The sequence below is a fragment of the Gracilinanus agilis genome, chromosome 1 (genome assembly GCF_016433145.1).
Source record: "Gracilinanus agilis isolate LMUSP501 chromosome 1, AgileGrace, whole genome shotgun sequence".
Classification (NCBI taxonomy): domain Eukaryota; kingdom Metazoa; phylum Chordata; class Mammalia; order Didelphimorphia; family Didelphidae; genus Gracilinanus; species Gracilinanus agilis.
The window spans coordinates 793,951,217-793,973,486 of record NC_058130.1 but is presented as its reverse complement, the minus strand read 5'-3'; the positions used below and the strand labels follow the sequence as shown (position 1 = coordinate 793,973,486).

Here is a 22,270-nt window from a genome sequence, read left to right as displayed (position 1 = left end):
TGGTGTTAGGGTTAAATCAGAAATTAATACAAGGCAATAAGTTTAGAAATGATGGCCTAGGGAATTGGTATACCAAATTAATGAATTTTGTTTATTTATTCTTTTACCTTATTTTCTAAATTTTAATTTAATTTTCATTAATTTTATAAATTTTTGTTTTCTATAAATGTTTATCATTTTACCTTATGTATTTATTTTTTAATTACCTGCAGTTTTACTGTTAGCCAGTAGGTGGTGGATGCACTGGCTTGTGGGATACTAAGGGAGAAATCTGGGTCTCCCAGGATTAGGGGCCGTGCTGGGTGAAAAGCCCATATTGGGGAGGCCAGGGTGGCAGGTTAGCAGTGGCCTCTTGGCTGCCCCTTGTGTCTCTGTGCCTCAGAAAAGAGGGGGAAAGAGGAGAGATATTTAAGTTACTTTTCTGGTTGCTCCCTTTACCTTGCTATTCTGTCTACGCCATTAGGGCCTCCTAGCAACACTCATAGGAAAGTTCTGCAAGCAATAAAACCCCAAAAGAGTGAAATCTGCTCTTGCCTCAGTTTATCAAACTTTTTCACCTCCCACTATCTCTCACACATCAAGTCTCAGGAACTACTGTGCCTTTCTATTTTGCCTGGGCTTCCCTGAGGGGCACTTCAGGGTGCAATGCAAGGGACATCTGTTGCGGCCCATCTTCAGATTTCTTGACTCTATTGCTACTCTTTTCCAGCTGCCATTCTATCCTCATGACCCAATCTACTCTATGATTTCCTTCACATAATCAAAATCTAAGCACTTAATTCATAATAATTCTTTAAAAGGGGAGGTTTTAGCCATATTAGGAAAGAGTGAATTGAAGGTGTATATTTATATATATATATAGCTGCTGGGGAGGGATATCTCTCTCCTCTTCATAAGGAAAAATCAGTATGTCCCTTTTGAAGGGCACCAGACTTTCACTCATTTTCTTTAGGAAGTTGCCAATCAAAGATTACTAATACCAATTAATGTTTGATGGTGAATAAAACATGATTTTATTCCATACAATAAAGTTTGTCTCCAGTGTGGATTCTCTGATGGGCAGCAAGAGAGGCCCTCACTGTGAAAGCCTTTCCACACTGTTTACATTCATAAGGTTTCTCCCCAGTGTGGATGCTCTGATGTGCAGCAAGATGGTCTCTCCGTGTGAAAGCCTTTCCGCACTGTTTACATTCATAAGGTTTCTCTCCAGTATGGATTGTCTGATGTCTGGCAAGACTGCCCCTCTCTGTGAAAGCCTTACCACACTGTTTACATCCATATGGTTTCTCTCCAGTGTGGATTCTCTGATGTACGGCAAGATTGCTCCTATGTATGAAAGCCTTTCCACACTGTTTACATTCATAAGGTTTCTCTCCAGTGTGGATGCTCTCATGGGCAACAAGATAGTCCTTCCGAGTGAAAGCCTTTCTACAGTGTTTACATTCATAAGGTTTCTCTCCTGTGTGGATGTTTTGATGTGCAGCAAGATGGTCTCTCCGTGTGAAAGCCTTTCCACACTGTTTACATTCATAAGGTTTCTCTCCAGTGTGGATTCTCTGATGTATGGCAAGCTGGCCCCTCTGTATGAAAGCCTTTCCACACTGTTTACATTCATAAGGTTTCTCTCCACTGTGGATGCTCTGATGTGCAGCAAGATGGTCCCTTTGTATGAAAGCCTTTCCACACTGTTTACATTCATAAGGCTTCTCTCCAGTGTGGATTCTCTCATGTGCAGTAAGATGGCTCCTGTTAGAGAAAGTCTTTCCACAGTGTTTACATTCATAAGGTTTCTCTCCAGTGTGGATTCTCTGATGTGCAGCAAGGCAGCCCTTCTGTTTCAAAGCCTTTCCACACTGTTTACATTCATAAAGTTTCTCTCCTGTGTGGATGCTTTGATGTGCAGCAAGATAGTCTCTCCGTGTGAAAGCCTTTCCACACTGTTTACATTCATAAGGTTTCTCCCCAGTATGGATTGTCTGATGTCTGGCAAGATGGCCCCTATGTATGAAAGCCTTTCCACACTGTTTACAGTCATAAGGTTTCTCTCCAGTGTGGATTCTCTGATGTACGGCAAGCTGGTTCCTCTGTATGAAAGCCTTTCCACACTGTTTACATTCATAAGGTTTCTCTACTGTGTGGATGCTTTGATGTGCAGTAAGAGAGTCTCTCTGTGTGAAAGCCTTTCCACACTGTTTACATTCATAAGGTTTCTCTGCAGTATGGATTCTCTGATGTGCAGCAAGACAGCCCCTCTGTTTCAAAGCCTTTCCACACTGTTTACATTCATAACGTTTCTCTCCAGTGTGGACACTCTGATGTGCAGCAAGATGGTGTCTCCGTGCAAAAGCCTTTCCACACTGTTTACATGCATAAGGTTTCTCTCCAGTGTGGACTCTCTGATGTGCAGCAAGATGGTCTCTCCGTGTGAAAGCCTTTCCACAGTGTTTACATTCATAAGGTTTCTCTCCACTGTGGACTCTCTGATGTGCAGCAAGATGGTCCCTCCGTATGAAAGCCTTTCCACATTGTTTACATTCAAAAGGTTTCTCTCCACTGTGGATGCTCTGATGTTTAGCAAGAGATCCTCTCTCTGTAAAATCTTTTCCACATTCTTTACATTTATAAAGTTTCTCTCTCGTGTGGATTCTCTGATTAGCAACAAGGTGAGAGTTCTGACTGAAAGGTCTCCCACCTTTATCAGTCACAGAGAACACCTTGACACTTTTACTTTTTGGATGTCTAATGAAGTCTGAACTACAGCCAAAGGCCATTCCTCCAACGTTACCTTGATACACGGGCATTTCAGATTGCTCAGGTGACTGAACAAATCCTACTTCTTCAAGAAAACATTTCCAATATTTCCTATCCTGACAATAGTCATTTCCTGAGGTCAATTTCATATACTGAGTTAGGACCGAACATTGACTGAATTTCTCTGCAGTTTCATCAAATTCATAGTCACTCTTTGGATTTTTTTTTACCTTGATAGTAGAGTCACAATTTTCTCTTAAAATAAAGTCATGAGGAACCTCATTCAAGCATTCTTGGGTGCCAGAGTCTTCCAGAAAAAGGCTCAGCTTTGTAGACATCTCCATCACTTCAAAATCTACTTATAAAGAAAACATATATTACTATAAACACAGAAAGAATGAGGACACGCACACACACACACACAGAAATATAAGTTCTTTTTTCTTATGGCAGAAAGTGTACTGATTTTTATTCTATTTTGCCAGTCAAAAAGGAGTTTTAAAACTGAAACAAAATAAATGTTTAAAATTTAAAAAAAAAACTGAAACAAGCAGACTATTCTTTGGATAGACCATTTGGACATATCTACAAAATGGATGATTTTAGAAAGACTTTAACATACAATTACAATGAAACTGAACAATGGAGCTGTGATGCAGGCAAGTCCAAGATTCTCTTCATATTTTGCAACTTATATCATGAGTAAAAAATGAAGGAATGACCTAAAGAACATCCTTGTAGGTAGACTACAATTCAAACCCTGTGCATGAGCATGCTTTGTCCACAGTATTGCACAATCTTTCTAGATTGCCCTTTCTATCATTCTTGAAAAGTCACTCCCCCATTATTCTTATAATTTTGTGAATCTCACGTAACTTTTCAGATATTCTGTTCTCATTATTTTGGATGTACTACTACATGGTCATTCTGGGTAAATTTTGTATGCCAAACAGAGAAACAACTTTACTCTTTTTAAATCTCATGCAGTAATTTTCAAAATGGAATATAAGTTTTCTTTGCTCTACAGATGCAAAGTGCAGACACTCTAAAGATTCATATAATTTTACAATCTACTATAAATTATGTTTCATGCCCTAAACTGAGTTCAACAACCATTTCTCAGGAAATGAACAGCATGATTCAGCATTGGTCTGTCAGTCCCCAAGTCTAGCACTCCCTTCACCACAACAGATAAAAGTCTTTTGGGATAACAGCCCTCATACACCTGCTTTCAACTCACTCACCTGAACAGGAGCTCCTTGGGCCTTTTTGCTCTATCAGCCATGATGCTTTCCCTTGCTGAAAATAGGAGAAAAAACTTTCTCTAGGAATGGAAAGACCTGGGAATGAGAAAGAAGGAAGAGATCAGGAGAGAAAAATTAAAAATATGGTCCTTGTAAAGGAAAGGGAGTATCAAAGTAAGGACTACAGAATGGTTTCTGTTGTATTCACTGTTGGGACATTTACAGGAGGGCAGAGTGCATGGAAAACATTTGCAATCAGAAAATTCCATCTTTATTTACCTCTTGTAATAGAAGGATATGCACACTGTACAACCTCCATTATTTAGAAATTAAAGGCAGCTGGTAGCGAAAGGATAAGAGATCAGAACTTGGAGTCAGAAAAGCAAATTTAATCCACCTGAAAGATGATACATGGATGCCCCTGGGTAAGTTATTTCAAGTCACTTTGCCTCAACTATGAATTGAGGACAATAAGGCTATCAAACTTACATGAATGTTGTGAATTTAATGATAATTATGAACTCATTTACCCAGTAGAGGACAAAGAGCAGGTATTTTGAAATGCTTATTCCCTTCCTTTCCATTCCTGTCATGTGGCCTGGGCTTTGAAGGAAGAATGAAGGAGGAATAAGGATAAACTTGCCAGACTAAGCAAAATGAGGGGATGTGAACTATAGTTTTATACTTAAAGAAATTATTTCCATATTGTTATGAAAATTATCCACTTACCTTATTCTCTATATGTTTACTTGTGTATGCCAAATATGTTTCTTATAAAAAAAACATCTCACAGGATTCATGTTTTTAATCCACTCTGCTATCCACTTTCATTTCATGGATGAGTTCATTTCATTTATAATTGCAATTTTGATTACTATCTCTGTATTCTCCTTCACCTTGTTTTCCTCTTTTAATCCTACACTTTTCCCTTTTACTTTCTGTCCACATGGTTCCCTTTTAATCACTTCCCCTATTTCCCCTCCCTTATACTATTTCCCTTCATACCACCTGTGATGATAGAATGATCTTTTTGTCTTTTTTGATGAAATCCATCACCAAACTTTAACTCAATCTATCAAGACATCAAAGTACCCCTTCTTAACATTTAAATAAGAGAGTTCACAAGTCAAAAACTCTCACCTCCAAAGGGGATGATTCAGCTGCTGGGTAGAACTAAGCAAATTTAAAGTCTTGTGAAAAATAATTCTATACTCTATTGTTTATCTTGAGTTAACACTAACTTAAATTCCCCTTCTTAGTAGCTAACTAGACGGAAGACTATGTGAATGGAATTAGCTCACCCTCATTCATTTGTGTAGACTCTAGCCACCAGAAATAATGTCACCCCACTCAACTTAGAATTAAGGGGGGAGGGGGAGGTCTGTGACCCACACATGATAGTAAGTAACAAATCAAAACAAAGGGACTGCCCTTTGGGCAGTCCAAAACAGTGCCATTTGTCCACCTGAAGTTGGAGGTGGATGCAGGAAGTGATGAAAGATGCTATCTTTTAAAGATGATGGTAACTTCCTATGGGGGAGTTGGAGCTTTGAACTTGGTGTTTAAGAATCTCTGGTGAGACCTCAGACTGCTCCCCTTGAATTGTCACTTGGGTGAGTTAAGCTGACTCTCTTTCTCTTCCCTTGGCGTTTCTGGAAGCTCTAGCCTTAGGGAGGCCTCTCTTCTTGGAGGAGGCCTTGTGTCTAGAAACCTTGTTTAATTAAGCTCTGTGCCTCTCTGCTGGGGCCTCTAAATTCCTACCTGGTTCTGGCCTCTGGTGTGGGCCACAGTTTCCCTCTCTCAATTTCCCTACCTTCAACCTTCCTAACTGTAAATAAACCACCATAAAAGTTATCCTGACTTGGGTCTATTTTATTTTGAAATCAAGTTAATCCATTTCTGGCTACCATACCTTATATGTCTAGTCTCCCCTCTTACAAGACAGAATTAACTCTCCTTTGTCTACTTTTAAATTGAATCAACAAAAGATTGAACATCCTTCTTAGTACTAGGTGAGAAGCTAGTAAGGTACTTATGAAATTCACCCCCTTGGAAATTCAACCAATCAGGAAACTGAACATTTTTTATTTAATTAGCCAGGAATCTGTGAATCTTTTTGATGAGAACTTAACCTTCAGAAGGTGAAAAGTTGATCCCACAGATACTGCCACAGGGGCAGTGATAGACAATTTGGAAACTGTGACTGGCCCCCATGAAGAGGGGAAGAGACAAGAAGTCACCATAAAAGCAAGCCCGGAACTCCTTCAGAACAGATTATCTTTGAGAAATAAGTCTGAAAGGATTGTATTCTGGCTGGAGACAGCCTTTGAGGGAATCTCGCTCAAGACTGTGGCTTGGATTATGGGCTTGGAGCTTGGCTTCAACTTGGACTCTGACTCCTGGACTGCTTCATTGGGTGAGTAAAAAGTTGACTCCTTTCCTAGTTTCTGAGGAGATTAGTTTCCATCTTGGAGGAGGCTGCATGGTTAAGTCACTACTAGGCTTATTGGTTGAGAGCTAATTAATTTCTGCCTGGATTAAGGTGACCTGGACTGATACATTTAGGTTGATAGGTCAGATAACCTCTCTACCCCCTTGACATTTCCTCTACTTTATTGTTTCCTCTCCATTTTGTAAATATTTGTAAATAAATTTTGGACTTGAGATATAATAAATATAGGCGACCACATAATTTCATATAATTATTATCCAGAAATTAATTTTAACCCTTACAGACTGCAATTGGTTTCTATGAAGAAGGGGGGGGGAGACAGGAAATGACATGGAAAAGGAACACAAGAGAAGATTCTTTTCCTGGCATTTGGAGTGATGGGTTCCGGAGATTCCTGCCTTGGCTTAGGAGGAGCTTGCTGGGTGAGTGGCTCAGGCTGTAGAGGAGGCTGCGCTGGTCAAGACTTCTGGCTGAAGACTACACTGGGAGATGGTGACTTGAGGAAGGCTACTGTTGAGGTGCTGAACCAGATTTTACTTCACTGGAGAAGCTCTTAGGGCTAGTGAGCTTGTTAAGAATCTGTTTCTTTTATGTACATTTCCCAGTTTCACTCTTTCCATCTCTGTAAATAAATGCTGCTAAAAGTTATTTTAACTTGAGCTATAATATTTTAAAATTGGTGACCACAATATTACTTTATAACTCTCTTATTGAGTCAAAAACACCAATTTTAACCCTTACACACTCTTCTTACTATCCTCCTACTTCTCTATAGTCATTTTAATCACGACCCCATTCCACCTCCCTTATATTGTTCCACTCCCTCACTACGTTTCTTATTCTCCTTCTATAGCTCTATAGAGTAAGATAAGATTCTATACCCCAATGAGTCTCATTTCTGATGAGAATGTTTTATTGATTGCCTCTCACCACTTTCATTGTCCTCAACACTATAACAGTTTTTATTCCCATGGCTCTTTATTTGATATAATTTACCCCATGTTACTTCTTGTTTCACTGCTATCCTGTTTTCAACCCCTTGATTTTTTTTTTGCATATCTTCCTGAACAGTTTAGTACCACACCCTCTGTCTATGTATATTTCTTCTAACTACTATGATAAGGAGAGCAATTCTTAGTTACAAATATTATCTTTCCACTAGCCATAAAAATAATTTGACTTTATTGAGTCTTGTGAATTTTCTCTTTTTTATTTACCTTTTTTATGCTTCTCTTGAATTTGGTATCAGGACATCCAAATTTTCTGTTTTGCTCTGTCCTTTTTATCAGGAATACATATATATATTCCCTTTGTTATTAAATCATGATTTTTCTCCCTGAAAGAATATAATCAGTCTTGATGGGTGAATAATTCATGGTTGTAAGCCCCTTTTTCTTGCCTTCCAGAGTATCATATTTCAAGCATTTAGATCCTTTAATGTATAAGCTCCCAAATCCTGTGTAATCAACCCTGGGTCTCCAAGATATCTGAATTGTTTCTTTCTGGCTTAGTGCAATACTTTCTCCTTATCATGGGATTTCATCAATTTGGCTATAATATTCCCGGGAGTTGTCATTTGGGGATTCATTGCAGGAGGTGATCTGTGGATTTTTTCAATTTCTCTTTTAACCTATAATTCAAAGAAAATCAAGGCAGTTTTTTTAAGATAATTTCTTGTAATATAACATCCAGGCTTTTTAAAAATATAGTCTAATAAATCTTAGAGTGTCTTTCCTAGATCTATTTTCCAACTCAATTGCTTTTCAATTAGATATTTCATAATTTCTTCTATTTTTTAAATTCTTCTGACTTTGTTTTGTTTCTTGATATCTCAAGAAGTCTTTGGCTTCTATATGCCCAATTCTAATTTTTAAAGAATGATTTTCTTTCCTGATATTTTGAGTCTCCTCCCAGAACTCTTTCCTTCATTGGATTTTTGTGCTTCTTTGGCCACTTGACCAATTTTCCTTTCTCAGGTTCAATTTTCTTTTTGCATTCCTTTTATTCCTTTTCTCCATTTTCCTTCCACTTCTCTCATTTGATTTTTGAATTCCTTTTTGAACTCTTCCAGTACCTGAGACCAATTTCCATTATTATCTGAAGTTTTGCATGTGGGGGCTTTTGTATCCCAATCCCCACATCAATCTGAGCCTTGTTCTTCTTTGCCTCCATAGACATTATCTATGAGTAGATGTTTCTTTTGCTGTTTGCTAATTTTCCCAGACTTTCCCCCACACTTTGATTTCTATCTCAGTTCTCAGTGTAGAGGGGGTATTCTCTCAAACTTCAGTTTTTCCTGCTGCTCTCCTCAGCTGTAGTTCAGGTTTTCTGCAACTTGAATTTCTTCCAAAGTGGTATCATGACCTGTTGCCTGAGCCCTCTCAAAGTTGCTGATTTAGTCACCTCTAGAGACTGATGATGGCTTGCAGGGATGAGACAACTGGGAGTGACTTTGCCCTGGGGGTACAAGCTTTACCACAGGCTTGAACTGGCCAAGTGACTTTGGGACCTTACTACATACAGCCTTGTGCCAAGCCTTTGTATTCAAAGGGGTTGGTGTAGGAGGAGCTAATCATGTAGGGTTAAGAAGGTACCTGGAGTCTCAAAGTTGGCTTGTGTCCAGGTTCAGAACCTAGAGCAGGGGAGGGATGGATTCTCTATAGTCCTCTGTGTACAGTTTTAAATCCAGTTCGACCCTTATCCCTCAAAATAGACCCCTTATGCCTAACTTTCAAGCAACCTCTCTCTTACCCATGTTCATTCTGTGACTCTAGTCATTCAAAAGCACATTTTAAGGTTGCTTTGACATTCTCAGGGCTGGTCCAGCTTTTGCTTCTGCTATGCCACTTTCTTGGGTTGGCCTCTCCCATTAATACTTAATAACAAGAAATCCTTTCTAAAGAACAGACCAGGCCCAAAGGGGAAGGGGCTGCATTGGCATGTAGAGGGTTCCTTTCAATGTCCATCTTCAAGGAAAAGCTGCTTGGGTATAAACAGAGCATTTGCACACAAAACTCAGGTCTAATTAGAGGCCGAACTAGATGACTTCTGAGATTAGCTTCAGGAATAGAAATCTGTAACACTGGTTTAAGTTTTCACTTACTGTGCAAAACAGAGGAGAAACAATTTCATTTTATTTATTTTTAATGGATAAATCCATCTATTTATTAAAATAAACAATGACAGAAATCAAAGAATTTATGCATATTAAGATAGCTATTTAAAAAATAGTTGAAGCAACTGAATGGAGAGTGCTAAGGGTGGGTAGCTCAAACCAAGAGATTCCAATCTCATTCAAAAAGAAATTCCCCAAGTCAAGAGGAGACAAGTACATGAGGAGTCAGGAGAAATAATTTTAGAGGCAAGAAAGAAAAGTCCCACCTTCTCATAACAGAAAGCTTTTTTTTTTTTTTATAAAAAGCAGGCACAAGGAGAACTCTGGGCACAGATCAGCACTTCTGCTTTTTTAAATCATTGACAAAGGCTCAAAATCCTGCACACCTGCCTTAGAATAAAGACATTCTCTTAATGGCAGATTCAAAATTAATACAGGAAATGGTCCTTACCCACAGAGAGTAGATTCTGCACATTCTCCAGCATGACCTCCAGGTACAGTGCTTTCTGAGAAGGGTCCAATAGGCACCATTCTTCCTGGGTGAAGTCCACGGCCACATCCTTGAATGTTATTGACCCCTAAACCAATGAAAGTCAAAAGATTTAGAGCTCAGAATTCATCTAGTACCACCCTCATCAACTGACAGGAGGAAACTGAAACACTGCAAGGGATTTACCCAAACTCTGAACCCTTAAGGGTGTCAGAGCCAACACTGGAGACCAGACATTCAGAGCTCAATGGAATATTGACAAAGGCACTTTGTGTCTGAAGTAAGAATCATGTTGTTTAGAGTAAAACCTGGAAAAAAGTATCCTACTCTGAAATGCTTTTCCCTGTGTAATCAGGGAGATGGGAAGTGCTCTCTGAGTGATGTATGAGATTCTGTGGAGGACAAAGAGAGAAGGTGATCTGAAATTCCTTCTTAACACAAGTGTCAGAGTAGATCTGGTAAGAATATTTTTTTTGAAGAGTTTCTGAGAAGGTAGCATGTATGGTACATTCTAAGGGGAAAATATTACCAGAGATCAATGAGGAGAAAACAATGAAAAAAAGAGTTCTCTATTTAATTTACTAAAATGTCTGAAATACTCTTATCTAGATGAAAGCATAAAGAGGATTCCATAGGCCTTATATTGGACTCTAATTCTAGTTAAGTGAAGAAGCTTAGTCTCATGTTAAATTGAGGCTTTCAGGAACAACTTGGTATGATGTAGCACAGCCAAGACATTCTGTCTTTGTTTTATGATAAATGCCATTTATTATTAGAATATATTCAGTCATTTTACATTTAGTTACATGGAAAGAAGAATAAGTATGATGAGGAAAAGAAGGGTGTTCCATCTGTTTAAAATATGCTATTTTGTCGATCAAATAATTCAAAGGAAAGATACTGACAGTGTAATGATTGGAATTCTCAAGAGGCAAAATTTCTTCATTTTAAATAGCTTATTAATTGACTGGTCATTTAATGTGGTCAGTTGGCACTATCAAAACTCTAAAAGAAAGAAAAATGGGTAGGACAAGTCAATATGATAAAAATAACAATTCTATCTAAATTAATGTACTTATTCAGTGCCATATCTATCAAAACAAAAAATGTTTTTATAAAATTAGAAAAAAATTATAACAAAGTTAATCTGGAAAAACAAAAGATCAAGAATATCAAGGGAACTAAAAATGTGAATGATGTTGGCCTAACAGTACTAGATCTTAAACTGTACTATAAAGCAGTAATAATTAAAATATAGTACTGGATAGAAGGATGGATCAATGGAATAGACTAGGGGTAAATGACCTAAAAGGGAAAAAAGATTGGTAGTTCTCTCCTCTAACATAGGTTGTTTGTCTTAATCTCTCCCTCTGATTTTATATATTTTATACTTGGTATTGGATATTCTTCTATTTCACCCTTTCCTGGCCCATTCCCTTTTGTTCAGCCTGGAATGCCACTGGAATATTCTTCCAGAGGAAGAATAGCATGAGGAAAGGCTGAGTTTCCAAGCATAGGAAGACACATTTCCCCAGACCCTAAATACAATCTAGAAACCTGAAACTCTGCAAGGGCCATTCCAATGTCCTCTACACCCATCCAGGGGCTATTCCACCCCCCTGAAATGGCTTTCTCCATCCCCATGGCGACACTATATGGAATATCCTTCAATTGACACCATTATGACTTGGGAGGAACATATCAGAGCTACAGTTCTTTGCACCAGAACCTGCATTCCCTTTCACACAACAATTCCCTCTCACTCTGCCACAACTTTAGCAGGGGCAGGAAGCAGACCCTGGAGGTCAGGGAGAATTCCTCTTGAAATAGCTAAAGGATGTTCAGAGAGGAAGGATGAGGCCCAGTGGAAAGTGAAGCCACCACCACTAGCAGGGATGGTGAAAGGTCCTCATTCAGATACACTTAGAACCAGGAGGAAGAAAGAATTCAGGCCAAAAGGAAAGCAGAGAAATCTGGGCTCAAAGGGAAGAATGCAGTGAGAGCTCAGTTACAAGGAGAGCAGACAGCTTCTTATTTTAACTTGTCCACTCTGGGCAGTTCCTGGTAGTCCCCACTGCCCTACCTGCCCTACCTCTGGCACCCAAGGCCAGGACCTCAGGACCCTGCCTGCCTCTCCACCCCAATTCCTGACTTCTATTATATTATTATGCCACTGCCACCAGGATGAGCTTTCTTCAGCCTAGACTCTTCCCAAGCATTTAAACCACCCCAGGGCTTGATATTCCTCTTGGGAAGCCACCTATAAGCCTGGTCACCCTGATGACTTCCCCCTTACTCTCCCTTCCCTCTCTTCTTAGTCTTTACCATAGTCTAAGAATCCAGTGACACTGGGCTCTTTCTTGTTCCTCACATGAGACTCTCCATCTCCTGACCTTGTTCCAGAATTCCTCTCCCTCCTCCTCCAGCTTTCACTACTGTCCCCACTAGTCTCTGCCTCCTCAGTGCACTGGATTCCTTCACCTCTGGACGAAAATCACATCTGTTGCAAGAAACCTTTATTGACCCAGCTTTTCTTTGATTTCCTACAATTTATTTTATACATATTGAAAGGAAAATTGTTTTATTGCCTTTATATTATTGATCATAAAACAAGGGCCACATAAAATCCTTTAGATAAGTAACTGCAATGACAATTTTTAAGAGTTAGACATGGTTATTCCATTAATCGTGTATAAGATATCAAGTATAATAGAATACTGGCCATAGCATCGGATGGGATGCAGTTTGGTGTATCAGAGTATTACAGCAAATGAAGGATATTGAAGACTTCTGTCAGGAGGATAACAGCTTTAGGTCTGTGTACTTCTCTAGGGAAGCTGAGAGCCGAGCAGAAGGAGCTGGGCTCACTGGGAATGGGGAGTCTAGAGCTGGCCTGAGGAGATCCCATGAAAACAAACTGGGCATGTTCAGGTACTGTTTGATCCTTTGAGGATTTAGGCCAACTAGAAGCTCCCCAAACCACTGTGGCCCAGAAAGGTTGCTGTGACCTAAGTGGTTGGATAGTTCTGGAGGATTCATTAAATTCTCTTCTCTTAACCTGGGACTGAAGTTGGGACTTTGTATCACATGCTCCAAATCTTTGTTACCAAACACACTGCAAGTTTCTTAACATCCTCTGAACCTTCTGCCTGAATGACCTGCTAGTTATCTGTCAGAAGCCCATAGAACATCCTGCTGTACGTCTCTATGGGTCCTTTGCTGCTCCGGCTTTAATTTACCACTATTAAGTTTGGATCTTCAGCTCAGAATTATGGCCGGGGCATTTCTTTCTGCAGTGATTAAGGAAAGGATTCAGGATTCTGAGATCCCTTAGCAAGAAGTTCTGGGGATGCTCAGGAGCTTTTCTTTTAGGGCTCTGTTTTCTGACTCCTCATTAATAACCCACTTTGAGCCGAGCTATGCCCCATCTCATAACGAGTGGTTTGATCAGAAAGGGACATTGAGGAAGGTTAGGCTAAACAAAATCCTAACCAAACGACAATCTTCATTCCTGAGGTGTTCCTTAACCTGGTTCATACATCTGCAACTTCCTTTGCAGTCACCCTACTCAGTTAGGGTCAGTGGGCAGCCATTGGCTCTGTCAAAAAGGGAGGGTTACCCAACTAGTTAGCTCACACACACAAACTGGTTAGTAATTTATTTAACATCCATAGGGGTTTCCCTGTTTCCTTTTAACACTTCAGAGATAAAATATTGATGTTCTTCCTTGCTTCAAAATACAAGAAGAATTGTTCGATCTTATTAGCAGTAAAACATTCTCACTTTTTACATTCAACTACTCTGTCTACTCAATTAATGGAAATATTCTATATAACTCTTTAAAAACTTTCTTCACTCCTCTCATATCTACATACTTAAAATGATTCTCTAAACAGTTTATTCTCTCCTTGGAACTTTGACTAAGATCCCTCACTAAACTGCACCCGTCTTATTTCTTTCCTATTTTGATCCAAAATTCCTTGTACCGTCCAACCAAACCATTCCAAATAGTCCGTTCACCACCCAAAGTATCACTATAATTTCTAATCCATAACCCAAAAGGTTCCAGGCTTTATAAAGGCCTGCAGCATTTAACACTATATCTTAGCACGTTGCTTTATCCAATGAAATGTCAGACATTACCTGAGACCATAGTACAAACTGGCAAACTGTGATAAATTCTTATAATTAAATAAAGTCTCTGAAATGGGCAGTTTGTATCAGATACAATGATTTTCACATTCAACCAATGACATCACATTCTTATTGTAAAAGTAAATATTTTTATCCTATTCCAAACTATTTGATAAATGCTACATCTTAAATTTACAGATTAAATTTTTCTTTCTTTAATGTCAGTATTCTAAATAAGGAAATGAACTTGTAACACTTTTCTTTGACTGAAAAATCTTAGTGCTTAACTGCCTTTCCTTTTCTTTATAAAGATGGTGATAAATTTCTAATATTACAGACTATTGAATTTTAAGTAATTCAGTTCAGCACTCAGTAACTCAAGATTGTCCCTCATCTGGTTTACCAGCTAAAGATAGTTGCTTGTTGATCTCAAAACAACTTGTCTCTCCCTGAGCTGATAACAGGGCTTGATTGTTGTCTAACTTGATGACCCACCACATCTCTTATCAACAGACTATTTTACTAAGGGATGATTCCATTTACAAAATTGTTTTAAAGTTAAAACATAGGTCAAGTATTTTTTTTAATTTACCAGGAGGGAGACCAATCACAGTAGGTTTAACATTTTAGCATTTGCTCCTATACTGTGGAGAATGCTCTTTTAGAAAGGAATTTCACTAAACAATATTCATTAACACATAATAAACATGAGGAATGACCTATTACTCCCAATAACAGGAAATAATGTAGCTCATAGTCTTAAGAAATGTATTCTTAGGAATGTCCTTCATTCCAGGGGTTGTGTGATCTGTTATTGATAAACAGGACCTTGAAGCCATTTTCAGTTCCTTAAAAAAGTATGAAAATTTTTAAAACCGAAAGGTAAGACTCTATACAACACCTGAGCATCAGCCAAGGGCAGCTCAATCAGTGTATCCAGCCAATCAAAACATGCCATTGACAGAAGAGAATGTGGATCTGACTTCAAAGTAATGTAATCAGAGATTATTGATCATGTATTTGTGTTCTGTATCCGGGTAAGAGAATGCCGGTCCTGGATTGTACCTATTTCCCAAAGATGGCCCTCTGGTAGAGAAATTCTCTTCAAGGCACCTCTGAAGGTCTCCCCAGTAGGCTGGCCAAGAGGGAACTCTTCATCACCTCCACATCACTGATCATGAAGCACACGATCACGTAGGATCCTTTAGAGAAGTCACTGTGATGACCATCTTAGGAAGAGTGAGGCCCAGGTAGGACACTGACTGCAGCAGACATCCATTATGAGAGCAGAACATGGGCCGCAGTACTGGAAGGGATGGAGTTTGAGTGTCAGAATATTAAAGCAATTCATGACATCAAAGACTTCTGTGGGAGGAATCAAAGCTCCAGGTCTGTGTCCTCCTCTGGGGAAGCTGAAGGCCCTGCAGAAGGAGCCGGGCTTCCTGGCAATGGCGAGGGACTCGCTGGCCTGAGCAGATCCAGGAAACAAGCTCGGCCAAGAGAGGCTCCTGTGACCTCAGCAGTCTGAGAGCTCTGCAGGATTCGGTCCATTTTCTTCTCTTGATCTTGTGCTGAACTCAGGACTCAGGATCGAAGGTTCCAGCCCTCGTGACCAAACCCCACGGCCCGATTCCTGCCATCCTCTGCACCTTCCAGCCTGTTAATGACTTTGCTAAGGACCCGTCAGACACCCAGGAAACACCTGCCCCACGTCTCTGGGGATCTCTGCTCCAGGCTGGCTGGGTGCCACCTCCAGCTTCCAGTGACCACAATTAAAGTTTGGATCTTCAGCTCAGAACCTCAGCCCAGAGACGTCTCTGATCCTCACAATATTGTCCATGGAAGGAACAAACATGGATGAACTGCAGGCACCACCCAGGCAGGGCAGAGCCAGGGGTCCCCCAGGTCAGATGGCCGCCCTGTCCCTGACTGGCCTTCCAAGAACAAGAAGGGCTCCTGGATGCCACCTTCCTCCCAGGCCCTGCCTCCCTCCCTCCCCAGCTCCCACCCAGGCCTGCTCTCCTCCCTGGGGCAGCTCTCCTCAGCCAGCCCAGCCCCCTCCCCTGGCGCCCCTCTCTGCCCACCCTGATGCCAGCCCCTCCCAGGCTCTTTCCTCCTGGGGCTGGGGAACCCCAATCCTGTCTGTCACCCCCCCCATTCCCCAGCACCCACCACTGAGGCCCTCCTGTAGCCAGTGGGGAATGGCTGTCAGCAGGGAATGTGGGGGAGAACCTCAGTGTCTGCCCTGGAGGCTGCCTTTGCTGGGAGGACAGAACAAGGTGCTGGATGTCCACAGTAGCCCCTGCCCTGCCCCCGGCCCTCACCTGCTTCTTTTTACTCTGTCTAATGAGGCACAAAGGCCTGGCCAAGGCTGACCCCCTGCCTGACCCCAGGAAGCAGCCTCTGGCCTGGAGGAAGGAGGCTGGCTGGAGCCCTTCTCAGCAGCCCTTCCAGCCCTGCCCTTTCCTTCTGCTAAAAACACTCCTTTTCCTGTCTGGGCCTCCCCTGAGCTCCCCCCAAACGCCTCCTGAAGCCTCCCTGGCAAGCCTGACTGACCTGTCCAAAGCCAGAGGCCTGGAGCTCAGCAGCAGAGCCTGTCCCTGGGCCCTCCCTGGAGCTGGGGGACCCCCGGCCATCCCCGCTGAGGGGGGAGGAAGGAATGGCAGCGCCTGGGCCTGTCTGCCTGCAACCTGGGCCGCTCCTTCGGGCAGGGCTACTGAGGCAGGAAACCCAGAACAGGGTGGATGAGGGGCAGCCAGGGAGGACCCTGGAGCTCCCCCTGAGGACAAGCAGGGATGGCGCCCCTGGAGGCCTGGCAGAGACACGGCGCTGAGCTCTGCTGGATTCCAGCCTGGGGGAATTGCACTCACCTGGGAGGGGGGCCTCGGGGTCTCGGGGGCCATTCCTGCTGGCTGCGGGCTCTCTGCTGGGGTTACACGGGAGGTCCTTCAGGGGGTGGAGCCCCGAGGAGGGGGGCTTCCTGTTTGTGCACCTGTGAGGGAGGGGAGAGAGGGGGAGGGTTCAGAGGGGCTCCGGGGCCCTTCCCTGGCTTCAGGGGAGACTCTCCCCAATGTGGGGGGAAACAGGGAGCCTCAGGCTTGGAAAGGGCCTCAGACTGGCCAGGCAGAAGCCTCCCCTCCCCCTCTGCCGCCATTTCTGACTTCATTCCGTTCAGAAACTGCACTGGGGGGGATTGAGGGAGACTGCTGGGGGGGAGGGGCTACTGCGGAATGGGGAGGGGATTTGGGGGATGGGAGACGGGCATCAAGTGGGAGTTGGGGAGAGGGTGCCGGCATTTCTTCGGTGCCCAAGATCTGGGCTCCTCTCATAGAATGTGGGCACAGGGAACCTCCCCAATATTGGCTGCTTCTCCCCTTGGCCTGGACCTCCCCCTCCCCCAGCTGCCTCCCGGCTCCCGGGCTGGGGGCTCCTTCTCTCTCCTCAAGGGGAGGGCAAAGCCCCGCCACGGCTCCGGGTCCAGACAGAGCCGCCCCGGCCGAAGCCTGGCACTTCCCTGTTAGTCTTCTCTGCAGACCTTTAAAGTGAGGGACAGACAGAGAGACAGCCCCTCCCCCTCACAAACACTTACTGGGGCTCCCGCCCTGCTTCTCTCTTGCACATGCGCACATACACACCTCCCAAGGTGAGGATGCTGAAAGCGGTTTGCGAAGCTCTATTCACCCCCCCAGGAGTTCCGGAGCAGAAAGTCTTAACTGACAGGCTGGGGAGTTCGGGCCGCGCCTGTGCACTGACTCCGTCCCCCCTCCCTTCCATTTCTCCAGAAAAAATCCATGAAGTTCAACTCTGATTCGTCCAGGAGCTTCCCAGAATGCCTTGGGCTGCCACTAGAGGCGGGGCCAATATTTGTGTGACGTCATTCCCTAGCATTCTGGGAAATGGAGTCCTCCTGCCCGGCCCCGGGGTGGAGAAGCCCGCAGCCTTCTCCCTGAAACCCCGATTTCCCCCCCAGCCCTGCCTCGATGCTTCTTTACTCTCGAACCGGCCTCAGGCCAGAGCCCGGCACTCGGGAGGGGCTTAATGATTGTCTACAGATTCGGGGACTGAAAGATCAACGGATCGAAGCTCTACACAGCCTTGTGAGGTGGTGCCAGGATCCGCCCTTTGGACACACACACACACACACACAAAACACAAGAAACCACACCCAAATACAACACACAACACACATACATGCAACACTGTGTAAATGGAATCAGCTCCCCCTCATTCACTGTCAGACTTGGGCACCAGGAATAATGTCACCCCAAAACTTAGAATTAAGTGGGGAGGGGGAGGTCTGTGACCCCCACGTGACAATAAGTGACAAATCAAGAACAAGACGGCCCTTTGGGCAGTCCAAAACAGTGTGGAGGCTGCCATTGGTCCACCTGAAATTGGAGGTGGACGCAGGAAGTGATGAAGATGCTCTTTTAAAGATGATGGTAACTTCCTGTGGAGGCAGTTGGTGCTTTGAACTTGGTGTGGAAGGATCTCTGGTGGGACCTCTGACGGCTTCCCTTGAATTGTCACGTGGCTGAGTCAGGCTGACTCTCTCTCTCTCTCTCCGCTGGTGTTTCTGGAGGCTCCAGCCTCAGGGAGGCCTCTCTGGCCTCTCTCATTGTAAAAGGCCTTGTGGCTAGAAGCCTTGTTTAATTAAGCTCTGTGCCCCTCTGCTGGGCCTCTAAATTCTTACCTGGTCTGGGCCTCTGGTCCGGGCCACAGTTTCTCTCTCTCAATTTCCCTGCCTTCAACCTTCCCAATTGTAAATAAACTTCCATAAAAGCCATCCTGACTTGGGTCTATCTTAATTATGGAATCGAGCCAATCCGATTCCTGGAGACCAAACCTTAAATATCTAGTTTCCCCTCTCAACACACAACACACACATACGACACACAACACACACAACACACCCACACAACACATACAACATAGATCACACATATGACACACACCTACATCACACGTACATACAACACACCCACCACACCCTTTTCCAGCCCCCCAGCCTCACCCTTGCTGGTGCGCATGCACACAGGCTTTCGCCCACACTCCCAGGGTCTTCCCCAACTTTCTGCCATTCAGCCTCCATTTCCCCTTCCTGCCCTGCCAGCTGCCTCTGGATGCAGCCTGGCACGCAGCAGGTACCTAATAAGAGTCTATTGGTTGACTGACTGACTGATCAATCCATGGATCTCTGCTCTGCATGGCCTGAGGAGGTGGCCCTAGGATTCCCCCCTTCTGACAGAGAAGGAAACTGAGGCAGAAGGCAGCAGCAGTCCAGCCCCAGACCCCTCCCACAGGTTCCCCTCCTCTAGGGATCTCTCTGAACATCCTGCTGTTCCTTCTGCTTTGGGGGGGACCCCGGGTCTCCCCAAAGGAAGGGCCAACCCCATCCCCAGGAGGAATCGGGTGACTCGGGGGCTGCCCTCCTGGGCCTGGAACCCCCATGAATTGGGCTCAAAGGTGGCCTTAGACACTGCACAGCAGGGGGTACCTGGCTAATGATCTGGGGGGACACAGAGCTGACTCCTCTGGGACTCCTGGGCCTCTGGGCCCGCTGAGGAGGGTCTCCTTCAGCACCAACCCAGCCCAGGAGGCCCAAAGACCCTTCAGAGGCCTGGGGGAGGCCCAGGAACACCCCTCCTGCCCTTTGTGAGGCTACAGAAGGCAGCAGCAGCCCCTGAGCCCAGGCTCTGAGCCCGGATGGACAGAGGACAATCTGGGGGGTGTCTGTATGTCTGTCTGCAGGGCTGCTGGGCTCAGGCTGCTCAGGTCTGGCTGCCTCTTTCCAACTTCTTTGGGACTTTCTGGGCAGAGAGGCTGGGCGGCTTTGCTCACTCCTCCTGCAGCCCATTGGACAGGGGAGGAAACTGAGGCAAGCAGGCTACAGTGACTTGTCCAGGGTCCTGCAGAGGGAGAACTCAGGCTTCCCTGACTACAGGCCCAGCTTTAGCAGGAATAGAGGCTAAAGGCCTGGAAGGGCTTCTCTCCCTGGAGGATTCTTCCTTTTTTGGTCTCAGGGCTGGGGCTGCTGCTCTGAATTCTTCTCTGCTATCTCTGGGAGCTCAGAAGGAGACAGAACAAGGCCTGGGCTGCGCATGGCGTGCCCTTCCCTAGGATAGGGGTGAGGGGGGCCCTCCAGGCCCTTCCCTGGACTCCAGACTCTCCTTCCAGGCTTTGGGCCTTTCTAGGCTGAGCTGGGAAGGAGGCCTAAAGGGAGGCCCAGACTGGGAGGCAGCAGGGAGGGTCCTCCTAGGCCTGCCAGCCCCCAGGAGCCCAGGAGGAGCTCTTTCCTGCAGGCACCCCCAGGCCTGGCCCCCAGAAGCCTGGCTCCTACCCTCCCCCAGCAGGAAGACCTCCCCCCTCAGGCCTCCTTTCAGGCCATCCCCATTCCAGCCCCTAGCAGGGGCCTCCTGGCCTCCCCTCCTCCTCCCTGTCCCTCTCCCTCATCAGCACAAGCCCTGCCTTCTCCCAGCTCTCCCCCTGCCATGTTCCCCTCCTTGTTTATCCTCCCCTTCTGTGTCACAGTCAGGGCTGAGTCTGGGCTCCAGAAGACCCAGGAGGGCTCTGAAGTGTCCCAGGACACATTTGAACCCAGAACTCTGCTCTCCAGGCCAGGCTCTATCCATGGGGCCATCGGGCTGCCCCTGGACTCAGCTTCTTCCCAGAGCTTTTCCTTGACATCCCTTCTGGTGCTTCCAGGCCTTGCCCACCCCTGCTGCCCCCCACCAGGAAGGGGTCCTGTCCCCCTACATGCTGGGCCCCCCAACTTACCTCTCCTCCAGCCAGAAACATCTCCCCTGGGCCTGCCTCCATGCTGGCCTCCCTGTCCCCCCTATACCAGGAAGGGGCCTTTCCTTGTGCCTTGTCAGAGCCCGTCCTGATCCCCCAGGACTTTGTCTTCCAGAGGGGAGGGGGGGCAGGGAGGCCCTTTGGGGGCACAACTTCCTGGGCTGGGGGGGCCTCAGGGCCTGGATGGTCCCCCCCCCCATCCTCCAGGGACTGGAGCTGAGCAGGATTGGGTCTGGGGCCTTGTTAGCTCCCTGGGAGAGGAAAGGGGGCATCTGGGAGGAAGAAGAAGCTGGAATAATGGGTACATGAAGGTATGCAGACACAGGGAGGTGCAGGAGAGAAGTAGACTAGGCCAAGGCATCTCTGAGCCACATCTGCCTCGCTTGGATGACCAGGAAAGGAGGCTGAAGTCTGCAGATGCCCCCCTTGGCTCTGAGATCTGGCTAAAAATGATAAAGCCGTGATGTGGATTTTATTTTTGCTTTTATATTTCTTTACTTTCAATCTATTTTTAATGCCGCTTTCACTACACAATTCCTTCTGTGTGAGAAGGCACACAGTTTGCTGAGCAAGCACAGCTTATATAACTTTGTACCTGGCATCGAGGGCTTTTCACAGAAATCGTAAGACATTGCTAAGAGCTTCCTAAAATGAGGTTCCTCTCGATATTGTTCAGAGCAGCAGCATCGAGTCACTTCTAAGAAGCGACAGAACATTTCAATGAGTCCAGAAGGACTGAATGTCTGCGGTGGCCAACAGCGTGACAGGGTCCTAGCTGGCACTGGTAGCAAACATCCCGAGAGTCACTCAGTTCCTCTCAGACACTTTGGCGACCGATTCCTCAGGGGTTCTCGTCTAGCCATGAAAGTGTTCAAGAGCCTGTTGGTGCAAAGGAGACTCCTACAAAGGGAGGAGGAGGAGCCTGCAGCCCACCTGAGGCACGCAGGACGTGGCAGACAGGACAGAATCTGGGAAATGGGCAGCTCTCGTAGTAGATGTGCGCCAGGAGAGATGGAGGAGTGATGACAAACGCCAGAATCTCAGAGAAAATAGGATTTTAGGCACTGGTTGAATAGCTCTCTCTAATGGCTTCAGGAGAACTTGGCAAGGCAATGCAGGAGAAATAGAGCCAGCTCAGTAGTCTGTGGAGACTTGGTGAAGTCCTTCTCCTCGTGGAGATTAAACGAATCAGAAACGCATCATTCCCAGGGATGGTTGGCATTGGCACTAGTGGCAGTAAGGCTCATTCTGGATCAGTTATCCCAGGAACAAGATTAACTCAGCAGAGA

At 44.8% G+C, this 22,270-nt stretch overlaps 1 protein-coding gene across 1 annotated transcript in view; it reads right to left on the bottom strand.

The window, feature by feature from the left end:
* Window positions 1-1,013: 1,013 nt before the first annotated feature.
* LOC123230517 (zinc finger protein 345-like) overlaps window positions 1,014-22,270 on the bottom strand; it is a 35,729-nt gene continuing 14,472 nt past the window's right edge. Inside the window, exons 4-8 of the mRNA XM_044656655.1 lie at window positions 17,776-17,821; window positions 17,057-17,178; window positions 15,348-15,415; window positions 10,018-10,140; window positions 1,014-2,357 (exon numbers count right to left, since the gene is read on the bottom strand). Coding sequence (XP_044512590.1) covers window positions 1,014-2,357; window positions 10,018-10,140; window positions 15,348-15,415; window positions 17,057-17,178; window positions 17,776-17,821 — 1,703 coding nt within the window. The remainder of the gene's footprint in view (window positions 2,358-10,017; window positions 10,141-15,347; window positions 15,416-17,056; window positions 17,179-17,775; window positions 17,822-22,270) is intronic.